At 44.1% G+C, this 17141-nt stretch overlaps 1 protein-coding gene across 9 annotated transcripts; it reads right to left on the bottom strand.

The window, feature by feature from the left end:
- Positions 1 to 1151: 1151 nt before the first annotated feature.
- On the bottom strand, positions 1152 to 16836 carry MSL3 (MSL complex subunit 3). Of its 9 annotated transcripts, none has more exons than XM_070289727.1 (13): positions 16533 to 16836; positions 15171 to 15253; positions 14695 to 14790; positions 14277 to 14377; positions 13634 to 13713; positions 12960 to 13082; positions 12224 to 12384; positions 11286 to 11444; positions 9510 to 9772; positions 8620 to 8729; positions 4818 to 4917; positions 4392 to 4476; positions 1152 to 1934 (listed from the first exon to the last, which is right to left on the bottom strand). In XM_070289727.1, the coding sequence occupies exons 1-13, from the start codon at positions 16632 to 16634 to the stop codon at positions 1835 to 1837; spliced, it is 1563 nt and encodes a 520-aa protein (XP_070145828.1). In that variant the 5' UTR covers positions 16635 to 16836; the 3' UTR covers positions 1152 to 1834. The 9 variants fall into 9 exon arrangements, with proteins under 9 accessions (XP_070145828.1, XP_070145833.1, XP_070145836.1 ...); XM_070289732.1 differs by lacking the exon at positions 16533 to 16836 and adding an exon at positions 16169 to 16348; XM_070289735.1 differs by lacking the exon at positions 16533 to 16836 and adding an exon at positions 16238 to 16343.
- Positions 16837 to 17141: the final 305 nt, after the last annotated feature.

Below are 17141 nucleotides of genomic sequence, written 5' to 3'. Positions count from 1 at the left end.
CTCCACAAAAAGGTCAAAAGTATACATCCATCTCCTCAAGCTATAAGTGAATGGTTGACATTTTGGCCACGGTCACTTATGGTAATGAAAGAAAGGATTACACTGTAAGTCCCCCAGCAAACATGTCCCAATCCTCTTTTGCTGAAGCAGACCCTTCATTGCTTTTCGTTTGGTCCTCAGAAATAACCACCATCCCCTGAGACCACAATCAGACTGTTCAACACATGAACTCTTGCTTATTCACTCATTTATTATAATTGTATTTGTTGGCGTGTGAGGACAGATGTAATACGTATGCTTTCGATGCCAGAGGTACATTGGCAACACTTCCAACCAGCAAGGTGATCTGGGCCAGGCCCTTACTGGATGCAAAAGGAGTAGAGCTGGGTAAGCACGTCATCCCACGTGTTGAATAAACTCACTAGGGACATACATTCTGCTTACTGGTCCCAATATTTACACCAATCAGAAGGAAAGTTGAAGCAAAGAAATTGTTATTTACAAATTCACTTTGAGTTTAGAAGATGTATTCCAGGAAAGAGACATAGAAAATAACATTGTTTTTATTGAAACTAAGTAGACACAACACAATTCAATCAGCCTAAAAATGTACTAAGGCTTTGTCCCAAATGAACATCTGGAGGAATCTGGCTTAAGCATAAGAGAAGCAGAAGCTAAAAAAAAGTATCTCTCCAATTATTAACAAAGAAAGAAAGAAAAAAAGATTTAACTGGTGTGTTGAAGAGTCTAATTTCATTCGGGTGTAAACATGACTTCCCCAAGTTACTGCTTTTAATCTTAATCTATTGAAACCCCTTTTCTCAATGGATATCAAGTCCCTTAACATCATCTTGCTAGATTTTATGTAATGATGGAAGACAATAAATATGTTGGCCCCAAACCAGCCCAGAGTCAGGCAAAAAGACAGTGATGGGCTGTATCAGCTTCCAGGAACCACCTTTCAGATAGGCAGCCAAGGTAGGAAAATCAAAGAAAGGAAAGGAAAACAAAAGTCCTTAACAAAAAAGGTACAGAGGGAAAGCAAAACAAAATACAAAATTTAGGAATCAAAGTTACCTTACTGTTTTCCTACAACAAATAAAGAGAAAAGAACAAGACCAGAGCAAAAACTCTCTCCTGGTTCTTTCCAATAAGATGGGAAATGATTTATTTGAAATGGCCAAAAATAACATTTTACAGAAAAGGAACCATAATATTACACAACCAAGTGTAGCTATAAAATCTCAAACATTCAGGGAATGCTTTATTTAAATCATCAAAAATAAGGTTTTATAGAAAAGGAACTGTAACAAGCAAATGCATAGCTGCAAATTTTCTTAATATCGATTCCCTCTAAAATATTCAGGGACTACTTTGCAGTTTCCAAGTAAAACTAGAATTTGTGGGACAGAGTTGCTCAGTCTTATCACAAGAATGAAAACAGTTTGCATAACAATTTTGTTTAATGCTAACAAATAACTAAAAGACGTGGTTACTGCTAACAAGTACCTCCGTCTACTGAAACAGCCCAACCTAATCACATGTTCATTAACAATTCACTGTGAACACAGCTGCTGTTTTCTTGCCATCACAGATCACGTGTATGGTGGCAAGGGTTAGATGTTGGAGGCCATCGAGGCACCGAGGAAGTAATCCTTAACAGAAATAACTACAGTAGGTAAGCAACTCAAACAAATGGGCCCACCTCTGCCAAAGCCCCCCAGGGTGGGTGTCACATTTGCTTTCTGCATAAAGAAGGCCCACTGACTCCCTAGTTCTTTACTGGGAACCGAGAACTAGATAGAAAAGCTGTTCTTCTAGGACCATCGAAACCTTAATAAATCGCCCTGGGATTCTTCGTGCTGTAGTGTGCCTCACAGGCAGCAACATAAGCAGACTCTGGGAAGAAGTCATCATGGTACTCTGCTAAAAACCTGGAAAAAAAAATAGCCCCTATGATCACCACAGTAAAGACTAAATACCGGGAAGCAAAACAGGAATTTCCACAACTGTAACATTTCACTCTTTTTGTATTAGGTAGAAAAAAATAATATAATCTTGATTTCTATATACTGATTATGTTCATTACACACACCCAGCTTCTATGTTAAGGACTGTTTCATTGGAATCCTTTCACTAGCAAGTGTACAAATTTCTATTGCTATAGCTTCTAAACTCCACTAGGTGGCAGTCTTGATTATCTAAACACTTCCATGCAAAAAGGCCTCTGAGTATTTCTCCATTTTCCTGTTTTAAAAAACAAACTATAAAAAATAAATTATTAACTCAATAAATGTCACCTGAGAAGTGCACAGTACTTACACGGGCTAAGTTAAAACAAAACTGAATGGTTAAATCAGTAAAGAGCATTTTGAGTTCTACACTTTGAGTAAAGAGCATTTTGCCGTTGCCAAAAGATGCTGCCAGTTCCAGCTTAGTAGTAAAAATGTAAGGCCGCCTTATGCCTGACTACGGATTGATGTTGAAATGCAGCCAGTCACTGCAGAATCTGCAGCACAGACACCATCTTGACTCTGAAGCGTCAGCTATTCCACCATGAAGGGCTCAAACAGGCTCACATGGGCCAAATCAACTAGGACGCTAAGTAATTAGCTTCCTGTTTGTTTCCCTGGCCTCCTCCCAACTGTCCTAACTCCTCAAAAGGTAAGGATATACCTCTGCAATACCTTCTTCAGTAAAAACCAAGTCAAATTCATTCGAGGTTAACTCTTTCTTCTTTGATTGTACCTTTTTTATAGCAACTCTCAATCCACTGATTCTATAGTTGGCACATTTGGATACATTTTCATAACCCATTACAGCTGAACAGTATGGGGGTTGGGGCTCCAACCCTCTACAGAGTTGAAAATCTCTGTATAACAATTTCATTAGTTGGGCCCTCCGTATTCACTATTCCTCCAAATTTGCAGATGCAACCAGCCACATGGATCATGTAGTACTAAGTATTTACTATTAAAGAAAATCCACATACAAGTGGATTTGTGCAGTTCAAACCCATGTTGTTCAAGGGTCAGCTGTACTATTGTATTTGTAAATCTTTGTAAGTAGCCTCCTAAAACCCTAATTTCTACTTTGTTTTGGGCATATCTCAGAATTAGAAGGCTCTCCTGAAAGCAATGGCACCCCACTCCAGTACTCTTGCCTGGAAAATCCCATGGACGGAGGAGCCTGGTAGGCTACAGTCCATGGGGTCACGAAGAGTTGGACATGACTGAGAGACTTCACTTTCACTTTTCACTTTCATGCATTGGAGAAGGAAATGGCAACCCACTCCAGTGTTCTTGCCTGGAGAATCCCAGGGATGGGGGAGCCTGGGGGGCTGCCATCAATGGGGTTGCACAAAGTCTGACACAACTGAAGCGACTTAGCAGCAGTAGCCTATGCTAACCAGTGGCTGTCTCATTTTGGCATTATTTGATTTCAGTGTAACAAAATGTTTATACAAAACAGAGTTGTAGGTTTGTTTGAGGAGAAGGCTGAAGGAGATTAGGGCATTTTTGAAACTGTTTTTCTAATAAAATGTTTTAAAGTTGAATTCCACTTATTTGATACATTATTGGAAATACCCAGATGAAAGCATCTTTTACAAACGCCAAGACTCATTTCTCTGGCTGGAGTGTTAATCCTACTTGACTAGCTCTTACAGGTTGGGATCTAAATACAAGGAAAAAGTATCCTCTTAAGGAGAAAGAAAAAACAAGGTCTGGTACACAGGACACACTGGGTAAGGCAGAGTGACAACCAGTCTGGAACGCCAGGAGAAACCAGTCAATAGACATCTAGGTGGGAGAACTGGGCCACAGGCGTAAAGGAGGCTGGGATCTACAGCCCCAGGTAAGTAGAGGGCACAGCCTCAGAGTGAATGATCCAACCATATAATAAAATGGCTCTGTCAGGTGAAGAAAACACTACCTTTCTCCAAATTCACAAAGTATCAGCACAGACTATTCATCATTTCTCTTAACTCCAAAGTAGACACCAAAATCAGACCTACAAATGTATGTACATGGAACAAAGAAAAGTCACATGCTTAAGGTACTCTTGAATAAAATACATAAAATTAAATAGCTATCAATCTCAATTACTTCTTTAGAAAATTAATTTTCTACTCACATGGCTATCCAACTGGATTCTTCCAGTGACACACAAAAAATTTTATCTCCATACCCTTTGCTTAGAAACCAGATAGACTAGGAAAAAATGAAGTAGCTCCAACTCCCCATATTACAATTACTATTAGAAGCAACCATACTTACGTAATACTGCTACCATGCAAAATACCAGAGCTAGCTTCTACATCTGCTGAAGACAAGTTCAGAAAAGTCATATATACGGTGGCAGAGTAAGTTTTGACAAAGTAATAACAATACCTCAGAAAGAGATCAAAGTGCTTCAGTAAAGCCTTCAGATTCTTCTCAGAAAAGGACATCTTTCCAAGGATTTCTGGAAGTTTCACTGCATTAAAAAGAAAAGCAAAATAATTTACAATCGGCAGAATCTGGCGATCAGTAGGACACACTCAGGGATCCTCTGGGTCCCTGTGATCCTATTTAAACTGAAACTAACATCTATGCTGGCAAACAAAACCAAAACTCTTACTGAACATAGAGTAGTAAGTACAAATACTACAAACACAATTTGTATGAAGTTTAAGATTCATTGTTTTTAAGAGATCAACATTCAGTGATTTTTCTTAGACCCCCAAATTACCACAAGATGTACCTAAGCCTACAGGTGTTAAACTTAAAGTGGAAAATAAAAACGGTAAGAAGAAAGCAGGGCAAAGGATTTCTTACCGAACAAACGCAGCAAGTGTTGTGCCCCATAAATGTAAGAGGGTGGAGGTGGTTGGTCACCTGGGGGATAACTATCGGGTACAAGTTTCCAGGAGAGGACCTGGGAAAAGCACAGAGAATGCTTTGTTGTTATATCTTCACACTTCATTACCCACAGATCTGTACATTTGGAATTCCAGCAGAAATACACACACTTTGACATTTCCAAGCCGGCAGAAAGACAGAGCTCATCAAGTGTCTCATTTCTACCCTGGAGCTTCCCATCCATTTGGCACCTCTGGAGCTGCCTCACAGCTGGACCAGAAAATGGGAAGAAACCAAACATGGAACAGGATAATGACAACAAACCAATGTGGAGCTTCTAAAGCCATCCCACCTTCCTTGGCAACATGGAGACAGTTCTAATCACCTAAAATTATGACAGATTGTGTGCAGATGAAAAAAATATGCCACTGTATCAAATAAACACAAACTCATAAAAATAAACAAGGAAGGAGAACTTAAAATTGGGAAAATATTCGATTTTCTAATTTTCAGTAGCTTCTACCTGTAAATTAGCTGTAACTGTTTTGTCATTCTGCCCCTTCTCCTTTATTGGAAATTCTGATGTTTTAGACAATGAAGCAATAAAAGATTTTTTGAGAAAGGTTACCACTGTGTCAAGATTCTCTAAGATTCTGCTATGTTACAGTCATTCTGGAAACTAATTTCACCCACTGAATCAAGTGAAAATAGACTTCAGCCCTGGCAACTGCATGCTTTTTCTTCACTTTGAATTCCAGAAGTGTAGGTGGATTGGGGGCTTTTGTTAAAGTAACAGTTGAATTTCAAAACTCTCTGATGAGCTTTCAGAGAAATAGTTCAGCAAATTATAGGTCTATTCTACCTAGCTGCTGCTTTGCCTTTTGGGATCTGCCAAGTTTAATCTGGAAATAGTTGGGTCAAAGGAAGACTTCTATAAGACAAAGCAGAAGGATACCAAAATGAGCCCAGAACGGCTGATGTAGTCAATTAAATCAAATGAAATTTTAGAAATTAACAAGCACCACCATGGTTCCATCTGTCTCCATGCTGAAGGCCCAGGCTTCAGCCCATGCCTCACCAACCCCACGCTTCTGTGGTATACAAGCCTCAGGACAGGAGTAAGTTTCTGCCCCTTTATACTATCCCTAGCACTGAACTCCACTGTGCACACAGCTACAGCTCAGCAACTGTTTTGACAGTGACACTCAAAGTGAACATGGGGAATCCACCATCACTGGAGGCACGAAGGGCACACTCATGTGCAAAGGCAGATCATGTGGTTAGTTAGCGAGCCTGGCTACTTCCCTCCCTCAATTCTGCAGCTCAATGTAGTGAATCAGCTCTCTCAAAGATGCATTATGGGGGGAAATAACAGGTTTCCAGTGGAGGAAGTCTCAACCAGGGTGTGCACAGTAATCGCCTGTGATCTCAACCAGGACTACGCCAGTCCAAACCCTCCCTGGTGCGGCTGGGCGGCAGATGACATTGGGAGAGTGAGTCTCAGGTGGTCAGGATGCAGGGCCCTGGGGAAAACATGCTGCAATGGAGGCTTTATGCAGATGGAATGCACCAAGGTCTCATCATGAGGGCCTGTCCAACCCCAACCACTTTTTCACTAGACTTTGTAGCTGTACCTATCACCACCAGATGGCGGCGTTGCAACAGTGACCAGAGTGGGAATGGCTGTGCCTCAGTATTCAGATGTTTTCTGGGGGTCCCCAACTTTTTGGCACCAGGGACCAGTTTTGTGGAAGACAATTTTTCCATGGCCCTGGGGCGGGGGACGGTTGGGGATGATTCAAGTGCATTAGATATATTGTGTGCTGTATTTCTATTATTACATCAGCTCCACCTCAGCTCATCTGGCCTAAGATCATGGAGGTTGGGGACTACTGTAAAAAACAGGATTCTTCTTGAATAAAAACACCTGCAGGGCTTTCTAGTCTGAAAAAAGGAAAATTAGGGACTGCTTGCACTAGGAATTTCCTAACCTTCCCTCAACATCACTGGAACATGAACTGGGTTTTCTAGCAGAGGTCAGTCAACTTATAGCCCGTGAGCCAAAGCAACCCCCTCATGCTAAAAACAACTGTTTTTAAATGTTTTTTTAATTAAATGAATACTACTTCATAACATATAAAAATCATATAAAAAATAAAATAAAATAAATAAAAATCATATGAAATTTGATTACTAGCACACATGAATATTCATGGGAGGGACTGATGCTGAAGCTCCAATACTTTGGCCACCTGGTGTGAAGAACTGACTTATTGGAAAACACCCTGATGCTACGAAAGATTGAAGGCAGGAGGAGAAGGGGACAACAGAGGATGAGATGGTTGGATGGTGTCATCGACTCAATGGACATGAGTTTGAGTAAGCTCCAGAAGTAGGTGATGGACAGGGAGGCCTGGCATGCTGCGGTCCATGGGGTCCAAAGAGTTGGACACGACTGAGCAAGTGCACTGAGACCGAGCACACATGAATGAATTTTGGGGCCACCCAGCACACCCCTTTATGAACTATTCACACCACTTTCACAAGCTGATGCACAACCCTGAAAATATTTACAATCTGACCCTTTATAAGAAAAGTTTGCTAACCCCTGTCACCAACCATTCTGTCTGGTAAAGCCATCCTCCCCTGTGCACAGAAACAAGGAAAGCCCACTTGCTAGGCAAGATTCATACAATACCCCAGTGGACTAAGACATTTCCTGAACTCCTTAAATACTCGCTATGTATCTCAGTTAACTGGCCTTAAAAATAGTTTCAAACTGAAGCTTTCTTGTCTGTAAAAGGGAACTCTGCTGGTAAGGTTATTCTCAAGAACGTGAGGTAATTTAGATCAAGTGCCTGGCACAATGCTAGCATACAGCATGCCCTCAAAGGGATGGCTATTAATATTACTGTTAAAGATGGGTTTTATATTTCTAAATGGTTAAGACCAAAAGTAAAATATCACATAAATAAAAAATTATCTGATATGCAAATGGCAGTGTCCATAAACACGGTTTTATTGCAACACGGCACACTCATTCACTTACACAGTGTCCGGGGCTGCTTTGGAGGTGGGGAGTCTCAACAGTGACTATGTAGCCCACAAGGTTGAAAATATTTACTCTCTGGCTTTTTGCAGAAAAACTGTACTGACAACTATTCTATAAAATAACAATACTCCTATTTCAATACTTGGACTTATTTGAAATAAAAGAGGAATGGAAGTACAGGGCTATAATCCTAACCACTGTCTCATTTTCAGTTCAGTTCAGTTGCTCAGTCGTGTCCGACTCTTTGCGACCCCATGAATCACAGCACACCAGGCCTCCCTGTCCATCACCATCTCCCAGAGTTCACTCAGACTCACGTCCATCAAGTCCGTGACACCATCCAGCCATCTCATCCTGGGTCGTCCCCTTGAGCCTCGGTAGTGTAGCGATTAGGCAGACGGGCAGGTGGACAGGCAATCTGGCTCCGTAGGTCAGGAGTTCGAATCACCTGCTTGACCCTTTAAGTGAGCCGCAGTAGTGTAGCGGTTAGGCACGCAGGCAGGCAGTCTAGGGTCCAGAGGTCAGGAGTTCGAATCCCCGTGGTAACTGTCTCATTTTAGATACCACAAATACAATGTTGCACATCATACAAAAAATTCTGTTAATATCTATGGCAAGAGTAACAATGTTTCTTCTAAGCAAACATGATTTCATCTTGTAAGACTTTTTAAGAAAACACAAAAGGAAGGGTTCAATGCAGGTGAACAACAGACACTAATGCTTTACCTCATTTATTTCATTAGTTCTTCTGCCTTCAAAGCCAGCAAACACAGCACTCCCTTCCTTGCTAGGGGTCAGAGGAACAGGCGAGGATGATCTGCTATGAACAGGTGTCTCTTTAAAAGGAAAAGACTTTAATTAGTCACCAATTAATTATCCACTAATTAATCATACAGCTACCGAATTAAAGATTGCTGGAAGACCTTTACAAACAGCAGAGAAGTTTTTAATTTTTACCAATAAGACTTCCCTGTCAAGGACAGTACCTGGAATATTATTTGATGGAAAAAAGGAAAGAAAAGGAATCAAGTTCGGAGATATCCCTAGTGGCTCAGACAGAATTCACCTGCAATGCAGGAGACCTGGGTTTGATCCCTGAGTTGGGAAGATCCCCTGGAGAAGTGAATGGCAACCCACTCCAGTATTCTTGCCTGGGAAATCCCATGGACAGGGGAGCCTGGCAGGCTACAGTCCAGGGGGATCACAAAGAGTTGGACACAACTGAGTGACTAACACTTTCATTTTCACACTTCACTGGGATAAACTACGTACAACATGATGAAACTTGAAAACATTGTATGTTAAGTGAAAGAAGCCACGGACAAAAGGCCACGTATTGCATGATTCCACTGATGAAGTCATGCCTAGAAGAGGCAGACCCATACATACAGGAAGTTAACTAGTTCAGGGCTGGAGAGAGGGACTGCAAACAGACGTGAGCCAGAGCGAAACTGGTCAGTACCAGGAATCCTGATTGTAGAGCTGAAGACGTGGGGGGCGGGGGGGCTCCCATCTCCCGCTGGACTGGGTTCAGGAGCACGGTGCCTGACCCAGACCAAGCACAGAGTCCACATCAGCTCTCCCTGGTATGGCCCTCCTACGGGCAGTGGACCTACTCTTTTCCAGGTGCAGGAACAGCTTGGGCATGCTGGCAGATGTGTCCTGCTGCCGGCGCTTGGGCTGGGGTGAGGCGCTGCTCTCAGACAGCCTGTCGCAGTTGGCAGAGTGGCGCGTGGACCGCCTCAGAGACTGCAAGGCTTCCGGCTCGCCTTTGCGCCTTTTGGGGGTGGTTGGTTCACCTGACGTTGGCTGACTCTCTGTGGACTGTGGTGTGGATGGATTCAGCAAAGGTGGGCTTGGAGAGAGCTCCTCCTGGTTCCTACAGAAGGAAGGGGAACGCATCAGATGCACCCAGTCCACAGAATCTCTGCCAAGCCTGGAGGGGTTCCTCAATGTCCTTCTTCAGACAGAAAACACAGCCTCCACTGCACTCCAGGAGGCTTAGAAACTTTCACTTCCAGACGTGCCAAAACAAATACTTTCTTAAAAGGTACCTAAACATTATTATACCATTTTCACCCTTTAACTCTTCAAGGCACCCTGGCATTAAAGGCTGTGATATCCTTTGTCCTTGTTTTGTTTCAGTGGTTCACAACTCAGGGGTGATTCTACTCTGGGGGGAACACAGACACCTTCTGGAGTCAGTTTTGATGGTCACAACTGGGAAAGTGCCATTGGCATCCAGTGGGTGGAGGCCAGGGATGCAGCTTGCCATCCTACAGCGCATAGTTCAGCCTCCGCCACCAATAATGATCCAATTAAAAATATCGGTCGAGCCAAGGCTGAGAAACCATAGTAAGAATACAACATCATTGTGTCACAGTGTAACCACTGATAGGACTAGAATGCCACAAACATTGGCCACATTTTGTGGAAACACGCAGTCCACTCTAGACACTGGGAATCTTGAGGTTTGGAGGAGGGTGTGGGGACATCAACATAGGTCCCCACTGAGTCACACAGGCCTCCCAAATGGGGTGGAACCAACGGGGAAGGAAGGCAGCCAAAGAAGAGATGGTCATAAGGCAGACAGACAATTACCAGACAGGACCTGAGGAGAAAGGGGAGCAAGGGGCTGAAGGGAAAGGAGGGCAATGCTTGGTGCGGCAAGTGGGAAACTGTCAGTGACTTTGGGGAGCAGAGGGAGGCGGGAGACCAAGATAGATGGGAAACAGGCAAGAGGAGATGGAGGGGGTGGAAATCATGAAAACAGACCACTCGCTTGAGAAGATGGGCCTGAGGCAGACATGGAAGTAGCTTCCACAGATAGAGGCATGGACTCAGGTGCAGGGGGGACTTTTGTTGAACCCAAAGAATGGAGATTTGGAAATGCTTGGTCACCGAGGGAAGACAGTGGTGACACAGCAGAGCAGGAAAGAAACTAACCTTTACTTGAAGGCCTAAGGCAGCCAGCCCTTCATGCACTTCCTCATTTAATAACTATCTGCAGAAGCAAATGTTCTTTCCATTGTTAGAGGAAAAGCAAGAAACTCAGATGACACCTTGCCAAGTCACAAATTCAAACCCACACCCAACCTTCTCAGGCCATGCTCTCTTCACCCCACTGTCTTTGGAAACAAGGGCATTGGCTACTCTAAAGCCAATTTCTCTACACTGAAATCTTCACTTGGTAAAAACTTCCAGAGACATTTTAAAGTGAATGATGACTCAAGCTTACCCAAGAAAAAAGAAAACCACCAGGACAGACAGTGGTTTGCAATCTACTCCCTCCTCCAAACGTGTTGGCCCCATAGCATCCAACAGAAATCTTGAAAAACAGATCTAGCTATTTGATTTCTGATAGCTGATGGTTGAACTGCAAGCTAACTTACCTATTAGTGTTTGTGGTACTTTCCTTAATCGGAAGAAAAAATTTGGACGAAGTCACCTTTTTATACTGAACTTGTTCATATGGATAGAGCAAAACCAATGGGAGAGTGTAATCAAAGGTTATTCTTAAGCCATCCACCATCTCCTTACAAAGGTCAACGCTGGAAGGATTAAAGAGATTAGAGATGCAATAAAATAACAGGACTTTTCAAAATGTCACAATGAAGGCACACATTTCTAATCAGGAAGAGTTTTAAACACTATATATTACACCTAAGTGTACAAAACACAAAGTCTGTAGGTGCTAACAATAATTAAATGGGAGCACAGGCCTAGAATATAGGGTGCAGTAAGCAAGTAATTGTAACTTACACACTGAACACAGTGAATATGCTCAGTGCCACACAAGGAGCCCAAGGAGCCTGTGCTATGGAAGTAGACACACCCCAGTCACCCGCAGCTGAAGGGGGTGGTCGTGATGAGCTGACACACCTGTTTCAACTGGAACAATCTACTTGTCTGACTCCACTCCTACTGGGTCACGTTCCCAAGGCAAGCTATGAGGACAATTACTCAGATTAGGGTAAAGACATGTTTGTAAACAGGTTTCAACAAAATTCTCATTCCCCATTCTGGTACTTCTCATAGCCAAAAAAAAAAAAAAGAGTTCGCTTCCTAAGTTACATCATTGAAAACTTCTTCTAGTGTTGAGGCAGTACATATCCTCAATGGATTCACATCACACTCCTAAAGAGTTACTGAACATTCTGGGAAAAGAACAGTATTTTGAAACTTAACTGGTTACTGTGTGAATTAAGTGTAACAGTATGTGAATTCATAGTAACTGAAACAGAGACAGTGTTACCTGTTCTAAATGGAAGTTTATTCTCTAATACCCAGAGTGAACCATGAAATGCCAACCCTCCCCTCCTCTACTTACTTTTTTTCTGCTGGGATATAATGCACATTCATGTTGGCATGTGGCATAGCATGATGGTGACGAGGCCTCTCATTGGCTGAAAAGGCTGCATTGATAGCAAAATGCTTCACGTACGATTCCAAAATAGTTATAATGTTGGTCTGGCATGGAAGTTTCACTAACTGTTAACAAAAACATAAACATTTGATGTATACATTCAATTGGATAAACCATGTATTCCAAGAAACAGTGGTCTTGTGTACGTCATTTTTGAACCTCAAAAATAAAGTCAATTGTGTATGAAGATAATTTTTTAGGTAAATGTGCTTTGAAACTCTCTGACTTTTCTTCTACTGATCATATCCCCATGTAGATTACAATAACAATTTAAAGTTAATTGATAACTAATTTTAAAAATAAATGCAAGCAATGATTCTCAGCTTAGGGACCTGTTAGAATCATTTGGGGAACCTCTAAGATATCCACAGCTGCCACCCCCAACGTCACAGATCAGTTTTCACCTTAAGCTTGAAGCCCAAGCATCAGGACTCTGCAAAGCTCTCTAGAAGATTCTAACAGGCAGCCAGGGCTGGAAAAAACTGAGCACACTTCCATCAGGAGAACACTACTGCCAGAGAAGTGTAAAACCCAACTCAGCACAGAACCTGAGTTTCATTCCTCCAAGGCTCTCAACTTTCTGTGACTGCAAAATATGGCTCTATTGCAAATCCATGTTTTATGTGTCCTCCTTGTTTACCCGTTTCCTCCTGTTGATATAGTAACAATCATCCTCAAGCTTCTTCTTCAGAACGTCAGGGATTTCTATAGTTATTGTTCTTTCTTCCATTTCCTTTTTTGCATGCAGCTCTGGTCCTTCCTTCTGCAATATCACAATCCCATTTTAACTTCCTAAAACAGAGAGTCTACACCCAAAGAAGGACTAACATAAGCACAGCCTACAATGAAACAAACCAGTTAATCCTTGACATTTACACCAGTAATGATGTCACATGTTCTAATGAGAAGTATATCAAAGGCCAAAAGTTAATTTGTTTTAGGGCACTAATGACATTGCAAATGATTATTTCTTTTCTTCCCAATTTAACTTTACCAGTGGGATTCATGTTAACTTTGTATTCAGCAAACAGAAGACACTAAACTCTTGATACACACCATTTAAAAATTAATCAGCATTATAAAAAGTTCACAATTTCATTGGAAAGAAAAAGGTGAAATGATTTGTGGAAACATTTCATGGGTATAAAAAGCCACAGAGAAGTTTTTACAGTAAAAAAGTTTTTTTCCCTTATGTATGAAGTACAATTTTATCACATTTGGTTAAAAAGATGGATTTTTACAAAACATTTCACAACTAGAAAATTTTACCACCAAAATATATGCCAAAGAGTTTTTACAATAAGAACTGTATACCACTTCAGTCTTTTCTTCAATATCACCCTCTTCACTTATTTCTCCATCCTTTTCTTCACTGTCAGAGGAACTGCTTATTGCTAGGTAAAACAAAAAACAGCAGGCAAACCTGCATTACACACTTCCTTAACCCTTACATCTACAATTCCTTAGGATGGCATGGGTGTCCCACTGCTAGTAATAATAAACTACTGTCCAGCATAAAGTTTAAACACTGAACACAAATACTGGACCTTTCAGAATAGAAATTTATTTTTTTTAAATATAATACCAACCTCAAGGGGTGCAAAAACTACACAAGTAAATGATCTGCAAGTGTTTAGTCACCTAGGATCTTATTGTTCGCTGTCACATGCACAAGTGGAGCGAGGTACCATGAAGAAAACATGAGAATGGAGCTCTGAGGCGCTACTATAAGACACTGATTGAGAAGGCAGGGGTCATGTGCAAGACCCACCAGGTCTAATTAGGAACTTTCTGACTGCTACTTTAATTATCAAAAACAAATGGGCAAATGTTTTATGAAATGAGCTTACAAAGTTCCCTTGTCTAAAGTTTCAGTGAATCTTTCCCCTCAACCCTGCAGTATAAAAGAACTAGGTAAAACTCCTTTTAACCAGAGACAATAAGTCAAGCCACTCACAGTTTTCATCGTTTTCATCTTTTTCGTCAGCAGGGAGGCTTTTTAAGACAGAGTCCACACCAGGCAACCTGCAGCGCTTCCTCTTTCTTCCTGTGCTTCTCCTGAAATGGATAAATACCACTGAAATGTTGACTTGAGGTAAAAAAAAATGCAGTAACAATAATTCTTAAGTATCGAAGATATAATTACATTTTAAAACATAAGTGGTAACCTCCATTTCAAAATACTACAGGATAATCTCTCTGAAAGCACAGCGGTTATTTCAAATACAATAGAAACACTATTTGCTACTATGTTTCAAATATGTTACATGACTTGATAAGCCACGTCTATCAGATTTTTAAACTTTTCTCTGACAAAAATTCTAAACCTTAAAAGAAAACACACTGAGCAAAATTCATGTTTCTGGTATTCTTACAGGCGAGCTACAGCTTTTTTGGCCAATTTCCGCTGTAATCTCCGATTTTCATCGGTGTCACGAAGGACATGATCCTCTGCTGCCCATCTATCCCAGCTAAAGAAACAAAAGAGGAAGAGTGTAAAATTCAGTATTTTAGTTTGACATGAAACAAATGTTAAAAGCACCACACAGGAACAGATGTGTCTCAAAATTACTTACCTTTCAGAAAACTATTTAAATATTTTAAATCACAAAAAGAGAAACCACAACTCATTCAGACACAGAAGCAATGGGAGTCTCCAAAACCACCCATAGAGAATCCAAATATAGTCGACTCAGAAGTAATCATTCTTCAGAGTAAGCAAGGTTTAACATAAAAGCAAAAACAGGAAATGAAACTTTCCAAGGAGTGTTTCTAAAACTTAACAAAGAAGTTTGCAATGTTCCTGTGCACAGATGGTCAATTTTCAGTCAGATTTAACAAGTACACTCACCTTCTGTTCCAACCATTAAAATGGATCAAATATTCTGGGATCTTTCTGCCTTTTTCGTCTTTCCCAACAATAACATCGACGATCTGAAACCAGAAAATACCGTCCACAAACAATAGAACATACAGAATATCAGAAGCTGGATTAGGAAAACTAGATCATGGGCATTTTTGTAAAAGAAAGGAAAGCATTTTCTCCTTTTTTGACGGAGAGCTGGGCTGAAACATTTTCCCTTTCAATTCCATTTTTTCCCCTGAGTGGATGCCTCAAAATAGGAAACATCCCCCCAACCACCCCCTGATTGGTCTCTCAGTGTGTGAACGGGTGTAGCTTCTGAAGCCATTAGTCAGCCGTGTTGTCACTAACTAAGAGAGTCCCGGCCTGACAAGCGAGCCTCTGCCGATAGACCTCTGGGAGTTGTAGTCTCCTGGGCTCCGCAGGATCCTAGGGCCAGTTAGGCTCGCAGATTCTGCCATCCCGCCTAGCGGTGTCCCCAGGGGGAAATTCGGGGGCAAATGAAGGGGCGTGTCACGCTTGGGGAGACTCAAAGCAGGGAGGGAGGAGACACTGCAAACAGAAACGTGAGGCAGGGGCAGCGGGTTGGAGCCCCAAAGTAGAACGGAAAGCCCGGAGGGGCGCTGGGCCAGCCCCCACCCCCGACCTGCGAGACCCACTCCCTCACGCCACCTAGACCGGAGGAGCTGCTGATGTGGCTCCATTTTCTCCCAACCTCCGAAACTTAGGCGGACAGGCAGGGGGGTGACACGGCCGACTGAAAACCTAAATGGTGCAAGGCCCTGGAGGACGAAGACACCCGCTCAACCTGGCTCTCAGAGAGGATCCAGGCCTGCGGGAGGGGCCGAGACCAGACCACGACGGGCCCAAGGCAACGGCGCCGCCAGTTGACAGCCAGCACTATGGATTAGGACGGGGGCCGCTCGATCAAGGCATCGCGCGGGAGCCCAAGCGGCCCTAGACAGCACAGGACGGGGAGAGTTAACCTCCAGGCAGAGGCCTTGAGCAAGCGGCCTCCTGGACGCGGAGCCCCCGCCGCCCTCAGGTGCACAAACCGACGCCGCGGCTCCTGCAGCGCGACACCGCCAGCGCTACGTTTCCAACGGCGCCGGCGTAGCCCCGGGCCCAGGGCGGAAGCGGAAGCGTCCCAGCCCCGACTCCCCATCGCGGCGCTCCGCGAGCGCCCCCTGCCGCCCGTGCTGCGCCGCGCAGGCCGAGGAGCCGCGAGCAAGGAGCGCCGAGCCCCGCCACTTCCCCCGCGCCGCCGCACCGTCAGCACCCGCATCCGCGTTCGCCTCCCGTCCCGGGGTTCCCGGCCCGCGCCTCCTCCCTGCCCCTCCGCGGCGGCACCTTGGCATCGTACAGCACTCGCGCCTTGGTGGGGTCAGGCTCGAAGCACAGCACTTTCTCCCCTGAATGGAATTTAAATTTCATGCCCTCGCTCGCGCTCATTTGCTCATCGTGGCGGAGGGCGAGGCTCCGGGGCGGGCGGAGCGCGCGCGGTGGGGGAGGGGGGTGGGGGCTGGGAGGTGGCGCGCGGCAGCGGGGTGGCGGGGAGGGAGCGGGGACTGGCGGAGGCTGTGGCCGGCCCGCCCTCGGCCCCGCCTCTGCCCGCCCCGCGCCACCGCTGGACCTCGGAGCGGCCAAGCGCGCGCGCTCCCGATCGAGCGCGTCCCTGTGAGACGCCGCCGGGCTCCCGGGTGGCTGGGAGTCGGGCAGCCCGTGGCCCGTCCAGCCCTCCGGGGAAAGGCGGCCGCAGCGGGCTGCGCCCACGAAGTCAACGCGGCGGACGCGCCGTCTCGGCTCCGAGGACCGGAGACCCTGGGGTGGGCACTGGCGGCGGGGAAGCTCCCTGGCCGCGCCGACTTGGCCACCTTGGCAGAACGCGGTGGCCACCGCGGGCAGGACGTCGGGCCAGAGTCGGGTCTAGAGGGGCAGTGCGCTTGATTCTGGGTGGGG

The sequence above is a fragment of the Ovis canadensis genome, chromosome X, assembly GCF_042477335.2.
Source record: "Ovis canadensis isolate MfBH-ARS-UI-01 breed Bighorn chromosome X, ARS-UI_OviCan_v2, whole genome shotgun sequence".
Taxonomy (NCBI): Eukaryota; Metazoa; Chordata; class Mammalia; order Artiodactyla; family Bovidae; genus Ovis; species Ovis canadensis.
The sequence above is the reverse complement of the archived record's forward strand: the minus strand, read 5'-3'. Positions and strand labels throughout refer to the sequence as shown.